The 25,567-nt window shown below is 41.6% G+C and overlaps 1 protein-coding gene across 5 annotated transcripts in view; it reads right to left on the reverse strand.

Moving 5' to 3' along the window:
- The window catches only part of ttc39a (tetratricopeptide repeat domain 39A), a 106,983-nt gene that overhangs the window by 29,904 nt on the left and 51,512 nt on the right, over positions 1-25,567 (reverse strand). For all 5 annotated transcript variants that reach the window (XM_041208491.1, XM_041208492.1, XM_041208493.1 and 2 more), the window contains 8 exons: positions 23,574-23,641; positions 20,075-20,139; positions 18,576-18,675; positions 16,222-16,287; positions 13,729-13,837; positions 2,043-2,110; positions 1,888-1,947; positions 435-596 (listed from right to left, as the gene is read on the reverse strand). In XM_041208491.1, the coding sequence (XP_041064425.1) occupies positions 435-596; positions 1,888-1,947; positions 2,043-2,110; positions 13,729-13,837; positions 16,222-16,287; positions 18,576-18,675; positions 20,075-20,139; positions 23,574-23,641 (698 nt within the window). The remainder of the gene's footprint in view (positions 1-434; positions 597-1,887; positions 1,948-2,042; positions 2,111-13,728; positions 13,838-16,221; positions 16,288-18,575; positions 18,676-20,074; positions 20,140-23,573; positions 23,642-25,567) is intronic.

Genomic DNA, 25,567 nt, shown 5'->3' on the forward strand with positions numbered 1-25,567 from the left:
TCCAAATCTCAGACAACAAACAACTGTGCTGCATTCACCTAAAAGCAAGTCACAGCATTTAGGAGTGGAGGGAGCCCTGGGGAGTAGCTGGATGAGGTGGGTAGGTGGATGGGGTGGGGGAAGAGGTACTTGTTTATCTCTGACCAGTGCACGTTGTAATGTTCCTTTGATAGTACTGAAGCACCTCAGGGTGCAATATGATCTAAGTAAAAAAAACTTAATATCATTGCTCTTTCTGTAATGACCATTTTGAAATGTTGGTAATATTCCTTTATTGCATTGAAGCACTTCTGAGTGCAATATGATCTATGTAGAAGACTTGAATATTATTGTACTTTCTGTGATGGCTGTTTTGTAATGTTGTTTCAGATATTTTATAAATAAAGTATATTTTTGCAAAAAAAGACCAATACCACATGCAGAGTTACCCTCACCTTGGACCACGAGTTTTCTTTGCACAATAGATCAGCGTAGAAATATGCCATTTTCCACTGACGTTTGAAAGTAAAGCACCACATTAGCTCCCAGTAGCACATATGATGAAACTGCTTCCAGTGTTGCTGGGCCTCACAGCACTCTTCAAAGCGTAGAATAGCCTAGAGCATTTTTGAACAAGCATAAATAAATTGATCAAAATGAAGATCAACTTGAATTTGAGGTAAACTAGAAAATCAGATATTCTGCATTCTATTTCCTATACTAAAATGCTTTTTTTTTTGTTCAAAATTTATAGCCACTCTTTAAAGAATCTAGGTATTAAATGCTTTTTAGTAAATGCAGAGAAAGGAAAAACTTTTTTACGCAGCGAGTAGTTAAGATCTGGAATACACTACCTGAAAGTGTGGTCAAGGCAGATTCAAACAGGCCTTCAAAGGGGAATTGGATAATTACCTGAAGAGAAAAAAATTGCTGGGCTATGGAGGGTGGGGGAGTGGGACTACTGAGTTGCTGTTGTGGAGAGTTAGCAGAAAATGATGGCCTGAGTAACCTCCTCATGTGTTGTAAACATTCTATGATTCTATAGAAAGGGACTATTTTAACATCCTCCTCTTTACCCAACAGAAATTGCGGGACCAGGCAGTTCAAATCATCAGGGGATTGGTTGGTTTGGGGGGGGGGGGGGGGGGGGGGGCGGCGGGCGGCGGTGTGGAGAGAGAGGATGCAGGATGCCCATCATACATTTCCATCTCATTATTTTAACTTGCTTGGTTTCAGCAGCAAAGGTCTCCCAGCCAGAGAAGCAGGGGTGTAATTTAAATGGAAAATTGTTTTCCAATTATGGTTTTCAGAAGAACAAAGACAGATGAATTCACAAGTCCTCAAGTAATATTTTCTGCTAAAGTAAAAACAAGATAAGGCAAAATATCCCAATCTACTAAGGCCAATTTATAACGAACTCTGTCAGCTTATATATAGTCAAATAAATAAGTTATACAAAGCAAAACAGATGCTGTGTTATGTCATTGTTGCTCCACTGGTGAGGGAGAGAGACAGCATGATAATGTAGCTGCTTAAAAATACCAGAATTACACTTCTGGTACTGTTGACAGAATGCTAAAGAATATGGTTGCAAAAAACAAATATACCGCAGTCCTTAGGATAATACATTTTGTGTTTTACAAATTAGTCAAATCAAGATTGTTGCACTAATATTGCATTGTCAAGACCATTTAGGCTCCATTAATGACAAGTAGTAATTTCAATCTTTACAAGATAGAAAGTGCTGACAGTTATGCTCCTTTGGAATAATTGGGAATAAAATCTGTTGGTTCTGTCAATGGTATGTAAATGAGCTAGGTTCTATAACACATGGGCAATCTATTCTGCCAGATTACCCCCTTGTAATCAAAATGAGATTTTACCCATTTCATGCCTAACTTTACTTACTGCATCAATATTTCCTCTGATTTCTTCAATTCTTCCTGCAAAAAACAAGAAGATGGCACCCTGTAGGAACACAGAGAATTTCAAATTAAAATCCATTTGTTACTATTTAATTGCAATGTTTAAAATAAAATATTTATAAGTCTTCCAGAAGATACCTTGGGATAGCGTTTAAGAAACGGTAGTAGTAGTTGCTCCGCATCATCAACATCACCTTCGCCTGTCCCTGTTCAGAATTACAAAATTCAATTCAAAATATTTATATTACAGAAGTTATAACTATGACAAAATTTGTTAAAACTGTACTATTTCTTACATTTTTTAAATGTAACAGGTTAGTATGTAATTTGTTTCTATTGTCAGTTTTTTTATTTTTAAAATCTCCCATCCTCCCCATCATCCTTTATCTTTCTTTTCTACAGGTAACTGTAGAGGTCTAACGACTAAAATCAAAAATGTAATATACTTTTACTCAGAAGATATTGTATAAAGAAAGCTTCAGGTGGTTCTGTACAACTGTCTAAATAATATTTGCAAAAGCAGCAGAATTCCTGCTGTATCCACTACTACAAGAACAAAAATACCTTGGCCGCAAAATTCACTTCCATTGGCCTTTGGAGCCAGTGCTCCGAAGCCAAAGAAGCTGAAAATAGTATGTAATGCGAGCCCTACTGCCAGTGTGCAAGCGTAGGCATGCTGCGCATGCCGAAAGCATGCAGAGTGGACCGATTGTGATGTCAATCAATATTTTCGGCTGACTTGATGCATGTTTTGACAATTTGGACCGCAAAGGTCCAGTTAATGCCGTTTCCTATTTGCTCACAGCTGAATGTGTATTCAGTTGCTTGGGGAACTGTCATAATAGGGTTAAAGGGCCAGCCATTCAATTTGCATATGCAAGCTTGAGTTACTCTTGCTCATGCAAAATTTATGGAAGTGCTTCATAACAGACATGCGACGCACAACTAGTAGAGAGGGAAAGATCTATGCTGAGGGAGAGAGAGGATGGCTCTCCCCACAAGGCCCTAGCCACCAAGGGTACTCAGGGAGTACTTCCAGCTTCACCTCAACCAGGCGTAATGTGTGAGGGCCCCACAATTCACCAACAAGAACTATTGCCACACTGCAAAGCAAGGATCACGCTACCTTTGATCATCAAGATCACTGCTGCTCTCATTCTAAGTAAGTGAATTCTTCCAAGCAGGAGCAAGCTGCATAGCCAACATTTATCAGAGCGCCATTCATCACTGATCATCTATCTTACCAGAAAGAAGAAGTAGCAGGCACACAGTGGCAGGATTCTCAATGGTGAAAAGAGCATGCATGTGGCTCTGTGGGTACCTCATGTAAACAGCAAGTCATACCAGAAGCACAAAGTCTACTACTCCATTAACATGCAGTTCATGTGCGACCAGCACAGAATATGATGTCAATGAATGCCTACTATCGTGGCTGCAGCCACAGTGCTTTCAGCCTGAAGTAGTCAGCCATTCCTACCATTTTTGGGCCAGGGCTGGTTGCTTTGTGACAAGGGGTAACCTCTATATGCTTGACTTACATCTCCCCTCCGTCCCCAACCATGTGAGGACAATGCACTTATAACAAGAGCCATACAATCACAAGGAACATTATGGAGCAAACCATCGACATCCTGAAGCAACTGTTCAGCTGCTTGGACAGCTCAAGGGGAGCCCTCCAATACTAACCAGTGTGGGTCTCCAAGTTTCTGATTGCCTACTGTGTATTCCACAACCTCACCATCAAATCACTCTGAATTAATAGACTATTTAATACTGAAAACAATGACAACATAAAAAAGGTGCAATAGTGATTCCTACCAGTAACCGTAGCCCCGCAAAGGTTTGTATTCCTAAGCGTGCCAAAAGAACTTTCATTACAGTATTTAAATAAATCCAGAACCATAAAATTGATTGGAGCATGTGCCTAGCTCTCCAAATAAATAAAAACCTTGATTTAATTTTCTGTTCACTGATGTGTGCATATCAGAGCTGTACACAGGACTATCTAATGACATCACTAGCTGCATGAGTCATGATGTTTCCCCATATCTGAGAAATGGTTACTTAATTATATAGAGTCACATGAAGATTCCTGCTTCATTATATGGTTGTTGCACACAAATGTCACTCTTTTTCGTTTTATCCTTGTACACGCCTGGTGAAGGTTTCTTGCATTTGGATTGTCGGTTGTGAGCAACAGCTACTGACTTCCACAGTACAAGGAAATAAACAGATATCCACAATGAGGTAATTGATAATATATGCACTGCAATCCCTTAGAAATGTACAAAGAAACAAAAGGGGGCACAGCATTCAGATCCCAACACCAGGGAAGCAAAATACCATCCAAGGCTCACCATCATGAATTCTGCAGCCTCAGAAGCACCTGTCTTTCCCTATTCGTAAAAACTCCCACCACTATTGCTTTCCCAATCTTTCTCCTGCCTCCTATACAGCCAAGACATTTGTGGTGCCATGGTCATGGCTCTGTTTGCACTCCCGAAAGGAACTATCACTCTCATTAGTATTCAGAACTGAATAATGATTGGGACTCCTGCACTACCTGCCTGGTCCTCCTTAACCATGCTGCAGTCACCCATTCCCACTCTGACTGCATAACCTTAAGCTGTGGAATGACCACATCCAGAAATGTACTATCCACATAGCTCTCAGCCTCACAGATGCACCGTGGTGGCACCAGCTGCTGCTCAAGCTCTGAAGCCTGGAACTCAAGCTCCTCCAGCTGATGATACTTCCTGCATATGTGGTTGTCCAGGACATGAATGACTGCTGAAGTTCCCACATGGAACAGGATTTGCGTCCTGTGCATCGAATGGGACTGAGGTGCCCTGCCAGGCCTCCATTTAGACCTTCAACTGACTCAACAGAAATAAACTTAAAACTTATATAAATAAACAATCACCAATCAGCTAATTCCCTTATTTTATAGAGAAGTTAATTTAAAGAAAACATAAGACTTACATGTAACTCTTTTGAGTACAAACACGTTTCCATCTGTTCCTATTCAGATTAAGTTACATTGTTTCATAGTTTGCCATTGTGAGATTTGAACTCTTAATCTTGGGGTTACAAGCCCAGTACCATAACCACTTGGCTACTTAGGCCAAGCTTAAAACTTACATGTACTTGAACACAGCAAATTTAAAACTTACTAAACCTAACAGGCAATTAATTAAATTTCTTTGTTTGACCCACTGTCCTCAATTAGAGTAAAATGAAGACAGCAATAATGGATACTAATCGATCACCAACCTGTTACCCTGTGACCTTAATCCTTGATATTTTTTTGATGAATATATATACTGCTGCCACTCAGCTCCATGTTGTCTGTGTGTCCAGGGCCCTGTCTTTTTTTTATTTGTTCATGGGATGTGGGCGTCACTGGCTAGGAAGCCCTAATGATGGAATTTAAGAGTCAACCACATTGCTGTGGGCCAGGAGTCATATGTAGGCCAGACCAGGTAAGGACAGCAGATTTCCTTCCCTAAAAGGCATTAGTGAACCAGATGGGTTTTTACAACAATGGTTTCATGGTCATCATTAGACTTTTAATTCCAGATGTTTATTGAATTCAAATTCACAGTGGAATTCAAACCCAGGTCCCCAGAGCATTATCCTGGGTCTCTGGATTACTAGTCCAGTGACAATACCACTATGCCACTGCCTCCCACTCTATATGTTGCTGCTGCCACTACTCAGCTCTCTGTTCCATGTGTCAGGGGCCCTGTCTCCCACTCTTTTTACTGCTGCCGCCACTGTTCCTTCTGCTGTTGCTGCTCAGGCCCATACTCTATGCATTCCCTTACTGCCTGACTTGCAGGTTGCTTTGATTAACTTTGGTCCTATACAGTGCCAACCCAGTGGCTACAGTATAGCTGGGGACTTCCAATGGAGGAGACTGTTGATGGCCTCACAGAACAGCCTTGAGTAGTTCTGGGCTTTATTAAGGGTCTGGCTCTGGACCACACCCCTCAGCATGGACAGCAGCTGTGTGGGCTGGCTGACTGACAGGTAACATCAACGACACTGGCTGAGTGGTAGAAGTGGGACATTGAATGCTGTTATCATGGTGCCACCAGCACTTCCTGTGGTAACACCTCAGCAATCCTAGTAATCTGTTGGGAGATTGCTGGGCTGCAGTGAGAATCTGCTTGCCCCTTTGAGATCCACAGCCATGATGTCAGCAGTTTGAGTCTGCATGGCACCGAGTATGGATCTCATGATCTCAGTCTGCAGCACTACGATGTTGGGTCGCTTCTACCTATGCTGCAATGGAAGCTAAGACTTTGACCACCAAGTCCTGTCACTACTGCCACACTGGAAAGAATAGGCTCCAAGCTCTATGTAAAGCCCTGTACCAAAGTGGAGCTGGGTTCTTCCATGCTCCTTGACAGTAACAACAGACTGTCTGGCAAGCCAGTCAATGTGCCAAACATCTTGGCATGTATCCTCATCAGTGCCCTCCCCATCAAAGTCCTCAAGTGAGTCCTCTGTAACAGAAATCACCTGCAACCTCTCACTCCAGGGAGCTGATACACGAACTGTCTTTTCACCCTGGCCTGGCTGCAGCCACTTGTGCCTGGTGACTCACTGCATACAGAACCCAACTCTATACTATCCTCTAAGGTATGAGCAGTGCTCATATCTGAGCTGGTGGCTGTGACTGTCAGATCAAGTGATGGCACTTCTTCCTCAGAGGTCTCCAGTAGCTCTCACCCTTACTTAAGAGGCTGCCAGATGGCAGTTCTTTGGTATCTGAAATTATAAATGGAAGGGTGTGGCAAGGGAAAGGGATGTGAATGGAAAGCATGAGGTCCACAGTCACACCATCTGTGGCTTTCACGTCACAATTAGTGCAACTCTCCTTTAAGAGGGACAAGCTGCCTATGAGACTTGTGGGCTAGCTGAAACATGCGCCAGCCACGCATGCTGTTGGCCCCCTGTTGAGCACGGAGCAGCCAACAGTGTGTCTGATGCTGGGCTGCACACTGAAATGATGGAGTGATTCAAATGAAGAGGCAGTACGGAGTTTGCATGCTGCCTGTCTCAATGGGACTAATTGCAGGCTAATCTCGGTTCATGATGCCCATGCCCAAAAATAGGGGTAATCAATTTTTTTCCCCATAGTACATTTCTAACGCCTTTAACTAATAAACATCCCAAGATGCTTCACATTAAAAATAAGAGACACTGAACGAATGGAAAGGAATTAGGAAAGGTGCGTGAAAGCTGGTCAAAGAGATGGGTTTTGAGAATTTTTGTAAAGGAAGATGGTGAAGAGAGAGTGATTTAGGGAGGAAAGTTCAGACAGTAGGATCCAAAAGAGTGAAGGGTCTGGCATCAATGGAATGTTGAGGCAGGAGGGTTGGAGGAGAAATAGAACTGGAGGAGGTTCCAAAGATATGGTTGAGCAAGGCCATGAAAAGATTTAAAGACAAGAACAATGGTTTAAAATTTGTTGGAGGATGGATACTATTTAAGAAAGAGTAAGAACCATCATCAACATCACCTTCGTAAGTCAATAAGAACAAGATAAGACATTTACACATTACAGAGTTCTCGACAAGTTGGAGTTAATGAAGGATAGGGATGTTAAGCCATCAAGGAGAGCTGGAAGTAGTTGAATTTGCAAGAAATTAAAGTATCTATCAGGGTTTCAGTGGCTAACAGGCTAAGATATTGTCGGAGATGGGTAGTAAATGTTCTTTGTGCACAATGAAACAATTCACAACCAGAAAAAGAGAAGCCTGCAAAAATGTTTTGAACAACCACTATAGGTTCATGGGATTCTATTTGATATTTTCTACTTCCCCTTCCCATTTTCAAGTAGTTATAGCGTACAGTCAGAAAATATGTTTAAGCAAAGGGACTATGAATAGAGACTTTGCTTTGTTACAGCTTATTTAATTATGCTTCTAGGATCATTGGAACATCTTTCCTCTAATGCTGCAGTTACACATGATATGATTTAGAGATAACTTCAAGCTTTCCTTTGTAACTAGGCACAAAGCTTAGATTATGGGTGACCAAACTTAGGGCCTCAGCTGTTAATATCCCCATTTAGTAACTTTATCCCACAGTATTTTAAAGCTGGAGTATCACAATAATGTATGAAAATTTAGCTTTGGACAGCATTCTCAAATTTTTTTTCCACATGCTGCTGTATTTCAGTCTGCAAAAGACCAAATGGATTGAGGAAAATAACAGCAAGGTGTCAGTTGTGACTCAGCAGTAGCACTCTTCACTGAGTCAGAAGGTTGTGGGTTCAAGTCCTGCTCCAGGACTCAATTGCAACAAGCAAGGCTGATGTTATAGTCCTGAGTGCTGCACTGTCAGAACTGCTGTCTTTCAAAAGAAACATTAAACTGAGGTCCAATTTGCATTTTCAGTTGAAAGTAAAAGAACTCAAGGCACTATTTCAAAGAAAAGCGGGGGAGTTATCCCCAGTGTCCTGGCCAATATTTATCCCTCAATATCAACAAAACAGATTAGCTGGTCATTTATCACATTGCTGTTTGTGGGAACTTATGCGCAAATTGGCTGCCGTGGTTCCTACATTACACTCTTTTCTAAACTTCAAAAGTGCTTCATTGGCTGTGAAATGCTTTGGGGCATCTAGAGGTCATGAATGGCACTATATAAATGCAAGTGTTTTACATCTCCTTTATCAAGGAATGAAGAAGATAAATTGAATTTGCATCAACATACTAATTTATCACATCCTCGTCACATGCCAGAGTATTTCACAACCAATGAATTATTTTCACTGTTGACATGTAAGGAAATACATAGTCTTCTTGAGCACAGCAAGGCCACCAGACACAGCACATGTACTACTACTGGAACACTCAGATATTTAACAGTCTTCAGAGTCCTGCAGTTTGATATTGGGTAGTATCCTTGCATCTCAGTGAGAAGATCATGTATTCAAACCTGACTTCAGGGACTTGACTGCATAATCTCAGTTGCATCTTCAATGCCAAAACTGTGGGAGACCTGCATTGATGAAGGGGCTACTTTTAAATGTTTTCATTTTTTGAAACAGAGTATTCTTCCACCTATTCAGATGACATAGAAACTCCCAAGACACTACCAAGAAAACAACAAAGGAGTTTCCTGATATATTAGCCAACACTAGTCCCTTAAACAACATCTTGAAAAATTGAATACACGGTCATTTATTTCATAGCTTCTTGTGAAATTGTCTGTGTGCAAATTGGCATATGCCTACAAAACTTTAAAAACAATGAATTGAATGTGAAGTGCTTCAGGATATCCTGAGAATGTGAAAGCTACTAGATTAATGCGAGTTTGTTCTTCATAGACACCATCCCCATGCTCAGACGGTTGCAATTTTAAGATTTTTGTGCAGCACATGATAAATGCACCCTCCTCAACCTGTGGAGTATTTCCACTGGAAACCAAATAAACTGAATTTTCATCTTTATTTTAAAAGAAAGCTTAGTGTTTTTTATTCAATATCTCTCATTTTTTATAGAAAATTGTCAAACTTATGGAAATATCGTTTGGCACTAACATAAAGGTTCTGAGCTACGTGGCGATCCCAGAATTTTGATCTCCCTTGTGCCCTCCTCCATGGTAAGTTTGGTGGCAGGAGTTCATTTAATCAGGTAGGATGGCCTTCCTGTCCTGCCTAAATTTGGGTAATAATATGCACTTAAGGGCCTCGACCCATCACCACCGGTATTAACCCAGTGTGGCGGGTGGTGGTGTTGAGGTGAGGGTGGTGGGGGGGAAGAGTGGGAGTGGGGGAGTAGGGGGTTGCCAGGTGGGGAACATGACAAGCAAATCAAAGAACAAAGAAGAAGAACAAAGAAAAGTACAGCACAGGAACAGGCCCTTCGGCCCTCCAAGTCTGCGCCAATCATATTGCCCGTCAACTAAAACATTTTGCACTTCCGGGGTCCGTGTCCCTCTAATCCCATCCTATTCATGTATTTGTCAAACTGCCTCTTAAACACCACTATCGTACCTGCTTCCACCACCTCCTCTGGCAGCGAATTCCAGACACTCTACCCTCTGCATAAAAAACTTGCCCCACATATCTCCTCTATAGTTTTCTCCTCTCACCTTAAATCTATGTGCCCTCGTAATTGACTCTTCCACCCTGGGAAAAAGCTTCTGACTATCTACTCTGTCCACGCCACTCATAATTTTGTAAACTTCTATCAAGTCGCCCCTCAAACTCTGTCGCTCTAGTGAGAACAATCCGAATTTCTCCAACCTCTCCTCATAGCTAATAACCTCCAGACCAGGCAGCATCCTGGTAAACCTCCTCTGCACCCTCTCCAATGCCCCCATATCCTTCTGGTAATGTGGTGACCAGAATTGCACGCAATATTCCAAGGGTGGCCTAACCAAGGTTCTATACAGCTGCAGCATGACTTCCCAGCTTTTATACTCAATGAAGGCAAGCATGCCATATGCCTTCCTGACTTATGCCTTATCCACCTGCGTTGCCACTTTTAGTGACCTGTGGACCTGTACACCCAGATCCCTCTGCCCGTCAATGCACTTAAGGGTTCTGCCATTTACTGTATAATTCCTGCCTGTATTAGACCTTCCAAAATGCATTACCTCGCATTTGTCCGGATTAAACGCCATCTGCCATTTCTCTGCCCAAGACTCCAAACGATCTATATCCCATTGTATCCTTTGACAATCCACTTCACTATCTGCAACTCCTCCAACCTTAGTGTCGTCTGCAAACTTACTAATTAGCCCTGTTACATTTTCCTCCAAATCATTTATGTATACTACAAACAGCAAAGGTCCCAGCACTGATCCCTGCAGAACTCCGCTAGTCACTGCTCTCCATCCAGAAAAGCACCCTTCCACTGCTACCCTCTGTCTTCTATGACCAAGCCAATTCTGTATCCATCTTGCCAGCTCAGCTCTGATCCCATGCGACTTTACCTTCTGTACCAGTCTGCCATGAGGGACCTTGTCAAAGGCCTTACTGAAATCCATGTATATAACATCCACTGCCCTTCCATCGTCAATCATTTTTGTCACTTTCTCGAAAAACTCGATCAAGTTAGTGAGACACGACCTCCCCTTCGCAAAACCATGCTGCCTTTCACTAATACGATCATTTGCTTCCAAATGGTAGTAAATCCTGTTACAAAGAATCTTCTCCAATAATTTCCCTACCACTGACGTAAGGCTCACCGGCCTGTAATTTCCTGGATTATCCCTGCTACCCTTCTTAAATAATGGAACAACATTGGCCATTCTCCAGTCCTCTGAGACCTCACCCAAAGCCAGTGAGGATACAAAGATTACTGTCAAGGCCCCAGCAATCTCCTCCCTTGCCTCCCTCAGTACTCTGGGGTAGATCCCGTCTGGCCCTGGGGACTTATCCACCTTAATATTCTTCAAGATGCCTAACACCTCCTCTTTTTTGATCTCAACATGATCCAGGTTATCTACACACTCTTCCCTAGACAAATTGAACACTAAGTCCTTCTCTTTGGTGAATACTGATGAGAAGTATTCATTTAGTATCTCTCCCATTTCTTCTGGCTCCACGCACAGATTGCCACCTCTGTCCCTGAGTGGGCCTACCCTTTCCCTGGCTACCCTCTTGCTTTTTGCATATGTATAAAAGGCCTTGGGATTTTCCTTAATCCTGGTTGCCAGTGACTTTTCATGACCCCTTTTAGCCCTCCTGACTCCTTGCTTAAGTTTCTTCCTACTTTCTTTATATTCTCCATGGGCTTCATCTGTTCCCAGCCTTCTAGCCCTTACGAATGCTTCCCTTTTCTTTTTGACTAATCTCACAATATCCTTCATTATCCAAGGTTCCTGAAACTTGCCATGCTTATCCTTCATCCTAGCAGAAACATGCCGGTCCTGAATTCTTATCAACTGACGTTTGAAAGCCCCCCACATGTCAGTTGTGATTTGCCCTCAAACATCCGCCTCCAGTCTAGATTCCTCAGTCCCTGCCTAATATTGTTATAATTAGCCTTCCCCCAATTAAGCACCTTAACCCGAGGACTCCTGTTATCCTTATCCACCTGTACCTTGAAACTTACTGAATTATGGTCACTTTTCCCGAAAAGCTCCCCTACTGAAACTTCGACCACCTGACTGGGTTCATTCCCTAATACCAGGTCCAATATTGCCCCTTCCCTAGTTGGACTATCTACATATTGTCTCAGGAAGCCCTCCTGGATGCACCTTACAAATTCTGCACCATCCAAACCCCTAGCACTATGTGATTCCCAGTCAATATAGGGAAAGTTAAAATCACCCACCACAACAACCCTATTGCTTTTACATCTTTCCAAACTCTGCCTACATAACTGTTCCTCAATCTCCCGCCAGCAATTGGGAGGTCTATAGTAAACCCCCAACATTGTGACTGCACCCTTCCTATTCCTGAGCTCTACCCATATTGTCTCGCTGCATGAGCCCTCCAAGGTGTCCTCCTGTCATACAGCTGTGATATTCCCCTTAACCAGCAGTGCAACTCCCCCACCTCTTCTGCATCCCTCTCTATCCTGCAAGAAACATCTAAATCCTGGAACGTTTATCTGCCAATCCTGTCCATCCTTCAACCAAGTCTCTGTAATTGCAATAACATCATAGTCCCAAGTACTAATCCAAGCTCTAAGCTCATCTTGCCTGGTGTACTTCTTGCATTGAAACAAATGTATTTCAGACCCCCAATCCCACTGTGTTCAGTAATTTCTCCCTGCCTGCTCTTCCTCTTAGTCCTACTGGCCATATTCACTGGTTCCCAATCATTTATTTCACCTGCTGACCTATTGCTCTGGTTCCCACCCCCCTGCCATACTAGTTTAAATCCTCCCGAGTGACACTAACAAACCTTGCAGCCAGCATATTGGTGCCCCACCAGTTTAGATGCAACCCGTCCTTCTTGTACAGGTCCCACCTGCCCCGGAAGAGATCCCACTGATCCAGATATTGGAAACCCTCCCTCCTACACCATCTGTTCAGCCATGTGTTCAGCTGCACTATTTTCCAATTTCTAGCCTCACTGGCACATGGCACAGGGAGTAATCCTGAGATTACAACCTAGAGGTCCTGTTTTTTAATTTTCTGCCTAACTCCCTGAACTCCCGCTGCAGGACCTCGTCACTCTTCCTGCCTACACATTTAGTACCAATATGTACCACGACCTCTGGCTGTTCTCCCTCCCCCTTCAGAATGTCCCGTACCCAATCAGAGACATCCTGGACCCTGGCACCAGGGAGCAACATACCATACTGATGTCTCTTTCACGACCACCGAAGCGTCTATCTGAGCCCCTGACTATAGAGTCCCCTATGACAATTGCTCTTCTGTGCTTTGACCCTGGCATGTTTGCTTGCGGGCTCACAAGGAGGTCCCTTGTTCAAAGACACTCAGTGCCTAATTGAGAGACCCGGCATCAGAAATCAGGGGGTGGGAAATTGAGGTTGTGGGGGGGTGCTGAAAACCACCCCCTTGCCTGTGCCACTGAGCCCCCTCCCATCATCACCACTGATTGGCCAGCAGCTCTTGATGGGTAGTACTTACGCCCCTCTGGTTTCCTTGATCCCAGGGAAAGGCCCACTGTTGACTGTTAAGTGCCTGATTGGCACTTATTATGGCAAACCTTTCCCAAAGGACCGGACATGACACAGGAGTCTCGCAGTCTCTCTAGCTGGCAGCTGAGGCTCCCGGTGATGCCACAGATTCCACCTTTGTTAGCAAAACTGAAAATCTGTATTAATTTTTTAAAAAACAGCAAATGACTGACGTTTGTAATTCAGATGTAAAATGTACTCACCTAACACAAAACTCATGAATGTGTGATAACACAGAAGCAGCATGGTACAAAGCAGAGCACGAAAGTTTTCAGTGGATGCTCCTTCCTGTAATTGTTCCAAACCATATTCCTAAAGACAAAGAATCTCATCAGTAGAGCAGATTACATTCTCAGTGCATTGCTGTTTTGTTAAAATGTTAAAAAAGCATTACTTAAAATGGTTTCTCTGATGCAACATTTCTTTCATATTTAACAGGATTTATTGGTCATCATTCCAATAATATTGAATTGAACAGTGACTACACTTCAAATGCAATTCATTGGTTGTTAAAGGTGGTATTAAAATGTGAGTCAATCTTCCTTTTTGAACGAGCCATTAGTTGTCCAACACAATTATATATTGATGATCCTAATCTGAGCAGCCTTTACAATGCTTTTTCATCATTTATCATGTCTGCATTTAATATTGTAATATGTGAGTGTGGGAGAAAATTCATTAAATCTGCCCCTTAATTAGAGTGTCAGGGTTACAATAATCCCAACATCCAAGTTTAAGTCCTTCACTATTACTCTCGAAATGAGCTGGCTGATGAAAAATTCATGAGAGCTGTTAATGTAAAAGTTTTGAATTTAACTACTCGACAGATCAGACAGTTAACGGTCATACTGAACTCTGGAACCTCGTTGTAATGTTTATCAATAAGAAGCTAAATATCTTTATTTCGCTCTCCCTTCAACTGAAATCCATCTTTTTTGGATATATTTATTTGCCTTACTTTAAAGATCAGGATGCTCGTACTGAGGGAGAAATTGCACTAATGGTTGGAGCCTCACTAAACTGAAGTCCCAGCTGGACCTCCACATCTCATTGGACCACCCCGTACCCATGTTGATCTATCATCAGAGTGGAGGCCTGCAGAACTCTGAGGATTGTAGTCAACTCCACCCCATCTTGATCCATTTGGATCAAAGCACCCCCCAAAAAATCCATTTGATTGACAGGTCCCTTCCTTCCAAACTTCCTCCACTGCTCCTGTATTCAGAGAATTATGCAGCTGCCCAAGTCATGAAGCAATCAGATGCCCAGGCCCCAGGAGGGCATGGGCCCTGGTGTTTTGCATCTTGTGCACCCCACTCTCTCAGGCCCTGCTCAACAAGTGTCGTTAACAAGTTAACCATCAAATGCCACAAGGACAACTCACCAGTGAACCCTGGTTAATTCAATTTGTAAACTGTGATAGATATTCAACTTTCCCATAATGCATGGTGATTGAACAATGAGTCCTTAGAATTCACAGGACAAAATGTTTGAAAAATGTTTAAAGAATTAAATCTCACAGAGACGTACATTTATGAGACGTTAGCAAATCATTAAATGGAGAAGCAGCTGACTACAAGCAAATAAACTGAATTGACACTGATCTTGTGGTTTTCATTAAATTATTTTGAGCTGAGAAAAGCAGTTTCTTGGGTAATATAATAGTCCTATTTCAATTCATGTATATTAGTGTCAAAATGCATATCAATTCTAAATTCACCCTTGCATAACCAGCATGGAATAACTATTGTTACCTGGGAATGTACAAGAGAACTTATGTGCTTTGTCCTATACTTCAAAGTGATTGGCAGTTGTATTGGGATAGTATAAATGATTACTCAATCTCACATCATTTTTTCTGCCCTGATAATCAAAACTATGAAAAGAACAGCTGATCAAATGTTTTTTTGTGCCATGATCATTTACACTTTTCAGTTTATAAATCACAGACAAAAATGTTACATCCTCTGGCACAAGTTGTCAGAATTGGAGGATTATACAGTGAAGATCAATGGGTGAATCAGATTTCTAACCACCAAATTCATGCACCAGCAGTCTTAGTTCAGCAAGTGAATGGCAGTATTATTGTGTTGTTGAAAAGAAAATGTTTTGAGGTATATGGTGAGATTTGAAAGAGATAGGCAAGTAGGATTGATTGCAAACAAAAATGGGGATAGGGTTGTTGCACCATGTGGCCTATAACTGTGTCTAGGAATTCTTATGTTTCTAAGTTTATATTTGAACTTGTACACATGGAAGGGTCAAATTTCTAGCTGAGAACGAATCCCATTGGCAAGAGAAGTACTTTGCCAAGCTTCATTGCTGGTATACTGTAATGGCTCCTGTGATTCATAGAATGTTGAACATAAATATTGAAGTCTGGATTACATATCAGAAACTTTGTGGTGACGATCCAATCATAAACTTGCAGAGAGCTAGTGGTTTGACGCATCTCTGAATGTGCAAACATTGATTTGGACCGGTCATTGTTATTCAATCTACTAACGTATACTGCATTGGACAGTACTGAGCCCAAAAGCAAAGCATGAATTTTCTCGGCATTCTGCCAAAGAGAGCTACAATATTCAACTGCTGGACAAGTTATCTGTACTGAACTGGGAAAAGCAATGTTACCCTGGAAAGTGGAAAAAATGATTCCACCATTGAGATTTCAACTTTTGTGTAATTATATTTACCTTGTTTCCAGAAAATCCAACAAATTCTAAAAGTCGGAGAATCCTTGTTGGCAACAGGGATATAGTCTAAGAAAATTAAGGAAAGGAGAAAGGAAAAATATTTAGGAACTCTTCTGTTGATGAATTGATATTCAGTTTTCACCAAAAAAAAGGAAAGAATTAGGATGCAATCAAAGGCTGATAAAAATCTCTACATATATGTTCCAATTTTGCAAGTTTGGTATAAACAGGGCTTTGCTGGCCCATGGTGCATGCTGAGAAGATGGAAAACTCTCAATTTTGCAACAGGAATCCTTTTCCCTAATTTTAATTGACAACCAACATAAGAAAAACTTGCCCAGAGATTTTGCCTTTTAGCACAATTGATCGAGATGCAGAAAGATCATAAACCTGATACGTTAATTCTGTTTCTCTCTCTACAGATGTTGCCAGACCCACTGAGTACTTCCAGAATTTTCTGTTTTTATTTCAGATATCCAGCATTCACAGTATTTTGGTTTTGAACGAGATTTTAGTTTAAGGTTTAATAGGGAATATCTATTAACATTAGAATTTTCTGCAATAAAAAAAGCGAATTCTTGTTTCCTTAAAAATTATTTTAAAGAAGAAAAACATTTATTGCAACAACCTTATTAGGAATTTGTTCTTTCAATCAAACTGATTTAATTACTTTATTTTATTCAGTGTTGTGGTCTCATCGGATTTCAATTTAGTAAAGAATCCCTTCATACTTCAGACTGACTTGAAGTGACCATTGTTGTGAGTTTACAACTCAGCAAAACCTTTGATCTCAGCCAGATCTGACTGGAATTTAGGCACTTCTCTACAGGCTGCTGAGAAAAAATATGCAAAATAGTAGGATGAAATTGGTTTTCAGCTGTATTGCAAAACAATCACTCATATAGTGTACAATGGGTTGCCCATTCACTATGAGTCAATTTTGCAATACTTGGCGAAGACCAATTTCACTCCAGCCCACCTCTAGGTTGATCGGGTCCCCCTTGTCCTCACTTATCACCCCACCGGCCTCCGCATTCAAAGGATCATCCTCCGCCATTTCCGCCAACTCCAGCATGATGCCACCACCAAACACATCTTCCCTTCACCCCCCCATCCGCATTCCGTAGGGATCGCTCCCTCCGGGACACCCTGGTCCACTCCTCCATCACCCCCTACTCCTCAACCCCGTCCTATGGCACCACCCCATGCCCACGCAAAAGATGCAACACCTGCCCCTTCACTTCCTCTCTCCTCACCGTCCAAGGACCCAAACACTCCTTTCAAGTGAAGCAGCATTTCACTTGCATTTCCCCCAACTTAGTCTACTGCATTCGTTGCTCCCAATGTGGTCTCCTCTACATTGGAGAGACCAAACGTAAACTGGGCGACCGCTTTGCAGAACACCTGCGGTCTGTCCGCAAGAATGACCCAAACCTCCCTGTCGCTTGCCATTTTAACACTCCACCCTGCTCTCTTGCCCACATGTCTGTCCTTGGCTTGCTGCATTGTTCCAGTGAAGCCCAACGCAAACTGGAGGAAAAACACCTCATCTTCCGACTAGGCACTTTACAGCCATCCGGACTGAATATTGAATTCAACAACTTTAGGTCGTGAGCTCCCTCCCCCATCCCCACCCCCTTTCTGTTTCCCCCTTCCTTTTCTTTTTTTTTTCCAATAAATTATATAGATTTTCCTTTTCCCACCTATTTCCATTATAAAAAGAGAAGGAGAAAAAAATTATTTATTTATTTATTTGCATCTTTTATGTTCTCCCCACCCCCACTAGAGCTATACCTTGAGTGCCCTACCATCCATTCTTAATTAGCACATTCGTTTAGATAATATCACCAACTTTAACTTTAACACCTATGTGTTCTTTTGTATTATTGTTGTTGACATCTTTTGATGATCTGCTTCTATCACTGCTTGTTTGTCCCTACAACCACACCCCCACTCCACCTCTCTCTCTCTCTCTCTCTCTCTCCGCCCCCCACACACACACCTTAAACCAGCTTATATTTCAACTCATTCTTGGACTCGAACTCAAGTTCTGTCGAAGGGTCATGAGGACTCGAAACGTCAACTCTTTTCTTCTCCGCCGACGCTGCCAGACCTGCTGAGTTTTTCCAGGTAATTCTGTTCTTGTTTTTGTCTAGGTTGATCTTTCATTTCTCAGTTGTCACCTACAGTCGCACCACTAACAAAAGATGCAGGTTGTCTGTTCTTCAGTAGAGAATAATTCATAACATGGCAACAGTGGGAGCAGAGCTAAAACAACAATGTAATCTGCTTGAGGTGGAGGAAGGGGTGAAGGGAAATAAATTAATAGTAATAAAGCATATGTTTTTACTCACTAGGTTAAAAGCGCCAATTCCAAGTTGAACACCTCCTTCAAAATGGCTGTAGTTCTCTCCTTTTTTGTATTTGGATGACTGCACAATATTAAGAAGTTCCCTTTCAGAAATAAAACAAAGCGATTAGAACACAGAGTTGAAGAAAATAACAACTTAATTTTTTTAAAACAGAAAATAATGTAATAATCAAGTACTCTCCACTGTTAATTGCTTACCCTTAAAATTTATATCTGATCTTATTTTTTCAGATTTAATGTTGTAATTATTTGCATTGATAATGCTCATCACTGGAGATCCACCAACATTCATTTTAAGGATCTAGTATTGGGTGCACATTTTAGAATGACGTAGCCTGGAGATTCCCTTCATCAAGCCCTCTCAACAGAACAGAGGATGTTTGCTTGTTTAATAGAGGCTATTATATTGCAAGATTAGGAAGATTTCATATTCATGTTGCTGAGAAATTAAAGCCAGAACAAAAGGGTTCCAGAGACTCACAAGATATCTGGCATGTTTATTAAACCTATAACTAGAATATTAGGTAAAGAAATGAGCAGAGTTGCATATACTCAATACAATTTAAATTTGAGACAATGGAGGGGATTGTTAATACATTTTCCAGTGGCTTGAGCTGATCATTTTGGATTGTTTTTTATACTAGTTTTTCAGTAGAGAAAGTGATCAACAAGCTTTACAAGTCCAAGTGCCCAGTTTACCAATCCAGTTTAATAATACGGTGAATGGGAAGGTGGGGATGTGGGTTTTATTCCCCGCTGGGCTGCTGTGGGATAAACTAACTGAAGACCAATCAATTCCCCACAAGAGAGGGAGAAAGGATATGTCAGCACCAGACTGCTATTGCATGAATCTTGGTGACCAGGCCAGCATTATTTGAAGCAGGGGAGCAGTGTTCCTTATTTGGGGCTGCCTGGGCTGTCATCACTCCAGCACACCCTCCATACAAGCTGCATAAAATAGAAGTTTGCAGAACCCCACTGAAGGGCCCTTTAAATGTGAATAGTTACATAGGAATTGGAGGAGGTCATTCGGTTCCTCAACCACCATCCCTCCCCCACCCCCTGTCATTTAATACCATGGCTAATCTGCAGCTCAACTACATTTAACTCCCTTAGCTTGATCCTTAACAACAATGTACTGATCTCAGTCTTGATATGACCTGGCATCCATAGTCTTTTAGGGAGAAAATTCCAGATTTCTGTGACTCTTTGTGAGAAAATGGGCTTCCTAATTGCACTCATAAATGACCTGGGTCTAACTTGAAGCTGTTATCCCTCATTCTTGATGCCCATCTCCTTATACTTGATTCAAATATCTCAAAAGATGATCTGAAACAGGGCAGGAATTATAATTGTAATAACGAATCAGACAGCCACCTTCCCCTTTAATCAGTTCTATTAGTTATTCTTACAATGTGACAAAGCATAAAAACCACACCAACAATTATCAACCACCAAATACCAGAGTCCAGCCCAACTTACTTATATGTCTGGTAACTGTTTCTTATTTTGATGCTGCCTTTGATAAAGCTAATCATGTTCTCATCCTGTAATGAAAATGTTAATTGAAGTGAATTCGAAGTATTGTACTTGATATGGTTGTCAAGAAAGATTACATTGGCTTCTCAGTCTGGAAAGCAAAAATGACTTTTATTTTGAACAGTGGAAGATGTTGTGCATGAAGGTAAGAACAGTCAGTAGGAGTATTAGAAACTTCAAGAAGGATATTTCTAGCAATACATATTATAGAGCTTACTGATAATATAAAATCACAAGACCAGCTGATGTATGCCTGGTGTTGCTCTTGGCAAGCACCCTGCACTCTTCATTGAACCAGGGTTGATCCCCTGGCTTGATGATAATGGTAGAGTGCTGGATATGCCGGGCCATGAGGTTCCAGGTTGTGTTTGAGTACAATTCTGCTGCTGCTGATGGCCCACAGCGCCTCATGGATGCCTAGTCTTGAGTTGCTAGATCTGTTCAAAATCTATCCCATTTAGCATGGTGGTAGTGTCACACAACACGATGGAGATTATCCTCAATGTGAACATGGGGCTTCGTCTCCACAAGGACTGTGCGGTGGTCACTCCTAGCATTACTGTCTTGGACAGATGCAACTGCAGCAGGCAGATTGATGAGGGTGAGGTCAAGTATGTTTTTCCCTCACCAACTGCTGCAGACCCAGTCTAGCAGCTATGTAATTTAGGACCTGGCCAGCTCGATCAGTAGTGTTGCTACCGAGCCACTCTTAGTGATGGACATTGAAGTCCCCCCACCCAGAGTACATTCTGCGCCCCTGAAACCCTCAGTGCTTCCTCCATGTTCAACATGGAGAAGCAGTAATTCAATAGCTGTGGGAGGGAGATACGTGGTAATCAGCTGGAGGTTTCCTTGCCCACATTTGACCTGATATCATGAGACTTCATGGGGACCAGAGTCGATGTTGAGGACTCCCAGGGCAACTCCCTCCCGCCTGTATACCACTGTGCCGCCACCTCTGCCGGGTCTTTTCTTCCAGTGGGACAGGACATAGCCAGGGATGGTGATGGTGGTGTCTGGGACATTATCAATAAGGTATGATTCCGTGAGAATGACTATGTCAGGCTGTTGCTTGACAAGACTGTGAGACAGCTCTCCCAATTTTGGCACTAGCCCCCAGATGTTAGTAAGGAGGACTGTGCAGGATCGACAGGGCTAAGGTCAGTTGTCATTTCTGGTGTCGAAGTCAATGCTGGGCGGTCTGTCTGGTTTCATTCCTTTTTTGTGACTTTGTAGCAGTTTGATACAGCTGAGTGGCTTGCTAGACCATTTCAGAGCCAACCACATTGCTCAGGGTCTGGAGTCACATATAGACCAGACCAGGTAAGGGCAGCAGATTTCCTTCCCTAAAGGGAATTAATGAACCAGATGAGTTTTTACAACAATTAACAATTTTTATGAATTTAAATTCAACCATCTGCCATGGCAGGATTCAAACCCGGGTCCCCAGAGCATTACCCTGGGTCTCTGGATTACTAGTCCCACAACAATACCACTACACCATTGCCTCTGCTACATATCAGCTGCTGTATTGACAGTACAAATAATTGATTTACTTTAGTGTCTAATTTCAAGATAGTAAAATTTTCACTTAAGAAAGATTTGGGAATGGCATATTGGGATATGGTTCTAGATAAAATAACTATGATACTGAGCAAAGTGTTTAAACAATTTCAGTCAAAATTAAATAGAAAATGCTGGAAATACTCAGCAGCATCTGCAGAGAGAGAAACAGTTAACGTTTCAGATCAATGACCTTTTGTAAGAATTGGAAAAAGTTTGAAATGAAACATGTTGTAAGCAAGTAGAGAAACAGGGAAAGGGTGGGAGGAGAACAAAAGCAAAGGTCTGTTACAGGGTGGAAGCAGGAAAGATTAAATGATAAAAGGCACAATGGCATAAAACCAAAGGAGCTGGTAATGGGATAAATCAACAAAGAAAAGATGGGCCTATAGTCTTAAGTTGATGCTGAATGACAAGAAAGCCACATATGTTCTGAATGGGAAAAGGAAGAGCTCAAGGGAAGGTGAAGCCTCAGCGGTTAACTAGGGTGTCTAGAGAATATGACCCCCTCAAAAATGTATTTCCGTACACGTAAGATTCAACAGCTGGATGTGTGGCAGGAATTTTTTTTCAGTTGTCTTTGAAGACAGGGAATCAAAGAATCAAGGAATCAAGGATTGGCCCTTTGAATGGTTTCTCGCATTGCTTTCCCTGACAAGGTGACGCCACAGGACAGGATGTTTAGCAAAAGTTTTTTTCAATGGAAGCAACAGTAACCCCCCCAAAAAAAGATTTTAGCAAAGATTAAAACTGATCATGCTGCAGGGCAAAGTACCATTCATCCTAAATTGTTTAAAGAGTTTGGGGAATTTACATTTGAGCTCATTGCTTCCTGAGAACTAAACGTTCTCCTTTTATTGCAGAAAGGGAAAAGAAATTGGACCCTGGCAGCAGGGAAACTGTTGGAAAACATTTTGCATGAAGTGATAAGTCATCACTTGGAAAATGTGATTGAATCACAGAATCATAGAATGATGGCAGTATGATGATTAGTGATACCAAACATTTAGGAAGCACAGAACCTGCCACACTAACATTGGTTTCCACACATGATGAAAGATATTAAGGCTCTGAAGGACGTGCAGAGGCAAGCAACTAAATTGATGCCAAATTTAGAGACCTTGAGTATGAGAATAGGCTATGGGGGTTAGGGTTATCTATTTGATAGAAATGCAGGCTTATATGTGATTGAGATTTCATAAAACAATGTAAGGTTGGATGCAGTTTATTTACAAGGTTATTTGCAATGGATAGGGATGTAAGGGCTGGAGGTCATGTTATAGAATTCATAGGCAAAGAGCTTAGATTCTAGGAAGTATTTCTTTTTACAATGTGTTTTCCAGAAGAAACAAGCTGTGTAACAAATATGTTATTGCTATGGATTTTTGAAAGGGAACCTGACAAGTTCCTAAAAAAGTAGAGGATTGACAATTCTAGAAGTTTAAATAGTTAGTTAGTTCATACAGTGTTGCACCACAGGCATCCGCCTTCCCCTGGAGCTGGCATGTTTGCCTTCGAGGGCAGGGAAGGAATTTCTCAGTTTTTCTTGAATTGTTGCTGTTTTTTGCAACCTTTCTTTTTGTATTGCCACAGGATGCATGATCAGCATGCAAGATTATGCAGTTTACGGGACCAGGCAAGTTTGATGGCCCCAGGTTATTTCTCCTGATTCTTCATTTTGTATATTCAATGGTGTTTTAACTGAGGAATAGATACAGTTTAAAAGTGAATTTAATTCCAGGGAATGATTGTGCAAAGAAAACAAAACTACTTCAACTGAAATCATCATTTCAGCAATCATACACGATTTAATATGAATTGATTTTCAAGCAATAGCTACAACTTTTCATTCCCCTTCCCCAGACCAAAATACTGTTACCTGTAAGAAAGTGAGAGCAGCCCTCTGTAACAAACACTCAGCGTAGCAGACTTCAGCATGCATCTCCTCTGTGTGCAGATCAAGCATTGCAGATAAGCTTTTGTTACTTAAATACTGCAACAAAACACCATTCATATTTTTTTGAAGAACGGTCAATACTTAATATGAGACATGTTAACATACTCAGAAGTTAATCAAGGTTTATTTAACAAATTCCAATGAAACAAACTTAAATATTAAAGAAATGATATTCACTGACTCTTCTGCTGTAATTCATGTAAACCATTTGTACATATGAACCAAAATAATTCAAAGCAAAAAGTTACTTTTTTCATCATGTTTCTCTCTCTCCAGGTACCATGCCCTGAAAGGGTACTGGCAACCATGGATTTCTATGTTTGATCCATGGTTTATGCTGGGAAGATACTGTAGTGGTTTGCCACTGCCTTCTGTAGATGGCTGACCAGGAAACTCTCCCACTCTTACCGCCTGCCATCGACATAGTGTAAGTATTTATAGGTTGATAATGAATGTGTTTGTTCACGTTAAGAACAGACTTCCGTGGCCATCAGTCCTGGGGTGGGATTCGAACCCAGCGCTTCTGGCTCAGAGATAGGGGCACTATCCACTGCGTCACAAGACCTCTCCATCATCCTTACCTGGAAAATATTTTTACTTGTGTAGGAATGACTTGGTGGGTAAGGGGTTAAGGTTGAGTTTTGCTGAAAAAGTATTGTCAAAGCTTTCGTCTTGCACTCTTCAGGATAGATGCAAGAATGCCAAATTTCAAAGAGAACAACAATTTATACTGCATGATCAAAGGGTGTCGATAGGTTGGCAAGTCGACTCTGATTGGTTGAGGCATTGCCATGGAGAATGCACCAGGGAACTATTGACTCCCACAGTTTTGTTTAATTCAAAAAAGGCCTTTTCGTCTGTAGAGCATAGATCCCTGAGTATGAATTAGTGTAGCTTCTAGCAAGCGTGAGCCACATTGAGAGCCCAACTGATAACCTCAAATTGGTTGTTAGTGTAATTCTTAGCACACTTGGGATTATTCCACAATTGCTGTCCAATCACAGAATCTGATCTAACATTTGACATTTTGTTCTGAGTTTTGCAAGCAGAGTCTGATTGAGTAGTCAGTACTCTGCCTATTGTGAATAGCCAAAGGGATGTGCAGTTTGATATGATCCACCAATCATTGGGATGTACGGTCTACATATCTGGCATCACACCAGCACTGAAATTCATATATCACATTACAGATGTATTTGGTAGGCAGACATGTCTTTGGCTTAATGGCAGCATTTGGTCAGTGGAAACTCAAGTTCCTACTGCATAGTAGCAGTGTAAAATGGCTAGCTTCACCTGTTGCTCAAATTTTTGAGATAGTTTATCCTTCAAGAGTAATTTGAGGTAGAGTGGGCACTTTTCAGGTCCAAATGTGATGGCCTTAGGCCCAATAGTGAGTATGCACAATACATAGCAAGCAATGATCTGATTGGGTAGCCATTATCCCACAGGATAGTTTTGATGCACTCTAGTTCAGCATCAAGCTTGCACGGTGAGCAAATGACTCAGTCCCTAATTACAACATTGCCAATAAGCATGGGGGGCTGTGGAAATTGCATATTGGCCAGTAATGGGAGGCTTCTGCAAAATTTTCCTTACATAACTTAAAACACCCCATCCCAGGTCAAATTCATGTTTGAAATGAAGCCCTCTAATGAGCTCCCTTTCCTTGACGTGCTAGTTGAGAAATCCACTCATGGATTCTCTACTACTGTCTATTGCAAGCCTACCATCACTGGTATTGCTGAAACTGAAAGGAAAAATCTACAAAGCAACTCTGAGAGTGGCTTTGTTAGATAGTGCAGAAACTTAAGCAACATCAAGAAGAGAGGAAAAACAACTGGATATCAATGAGATGCAGATGCTGAGATGGATGTGTGGAGTTATGAGAAAAGACAAAATCAGGAACTAGCACAACA

This window comes from Carcharodon carcharias, chromosome 16 (genome assembly GCF_017639515.1).
Source record: "Carcharodon carcharias isolate sCarCar2 chromosome 16, sCarCar2.pri, whole genome shotgun sequence".
NCBI lineage: Eukaryota > Metazoa > Chordata > Chondrichthyes > Lamniformes > Lamnidae > Carcharodon > Carcharodon carcharias.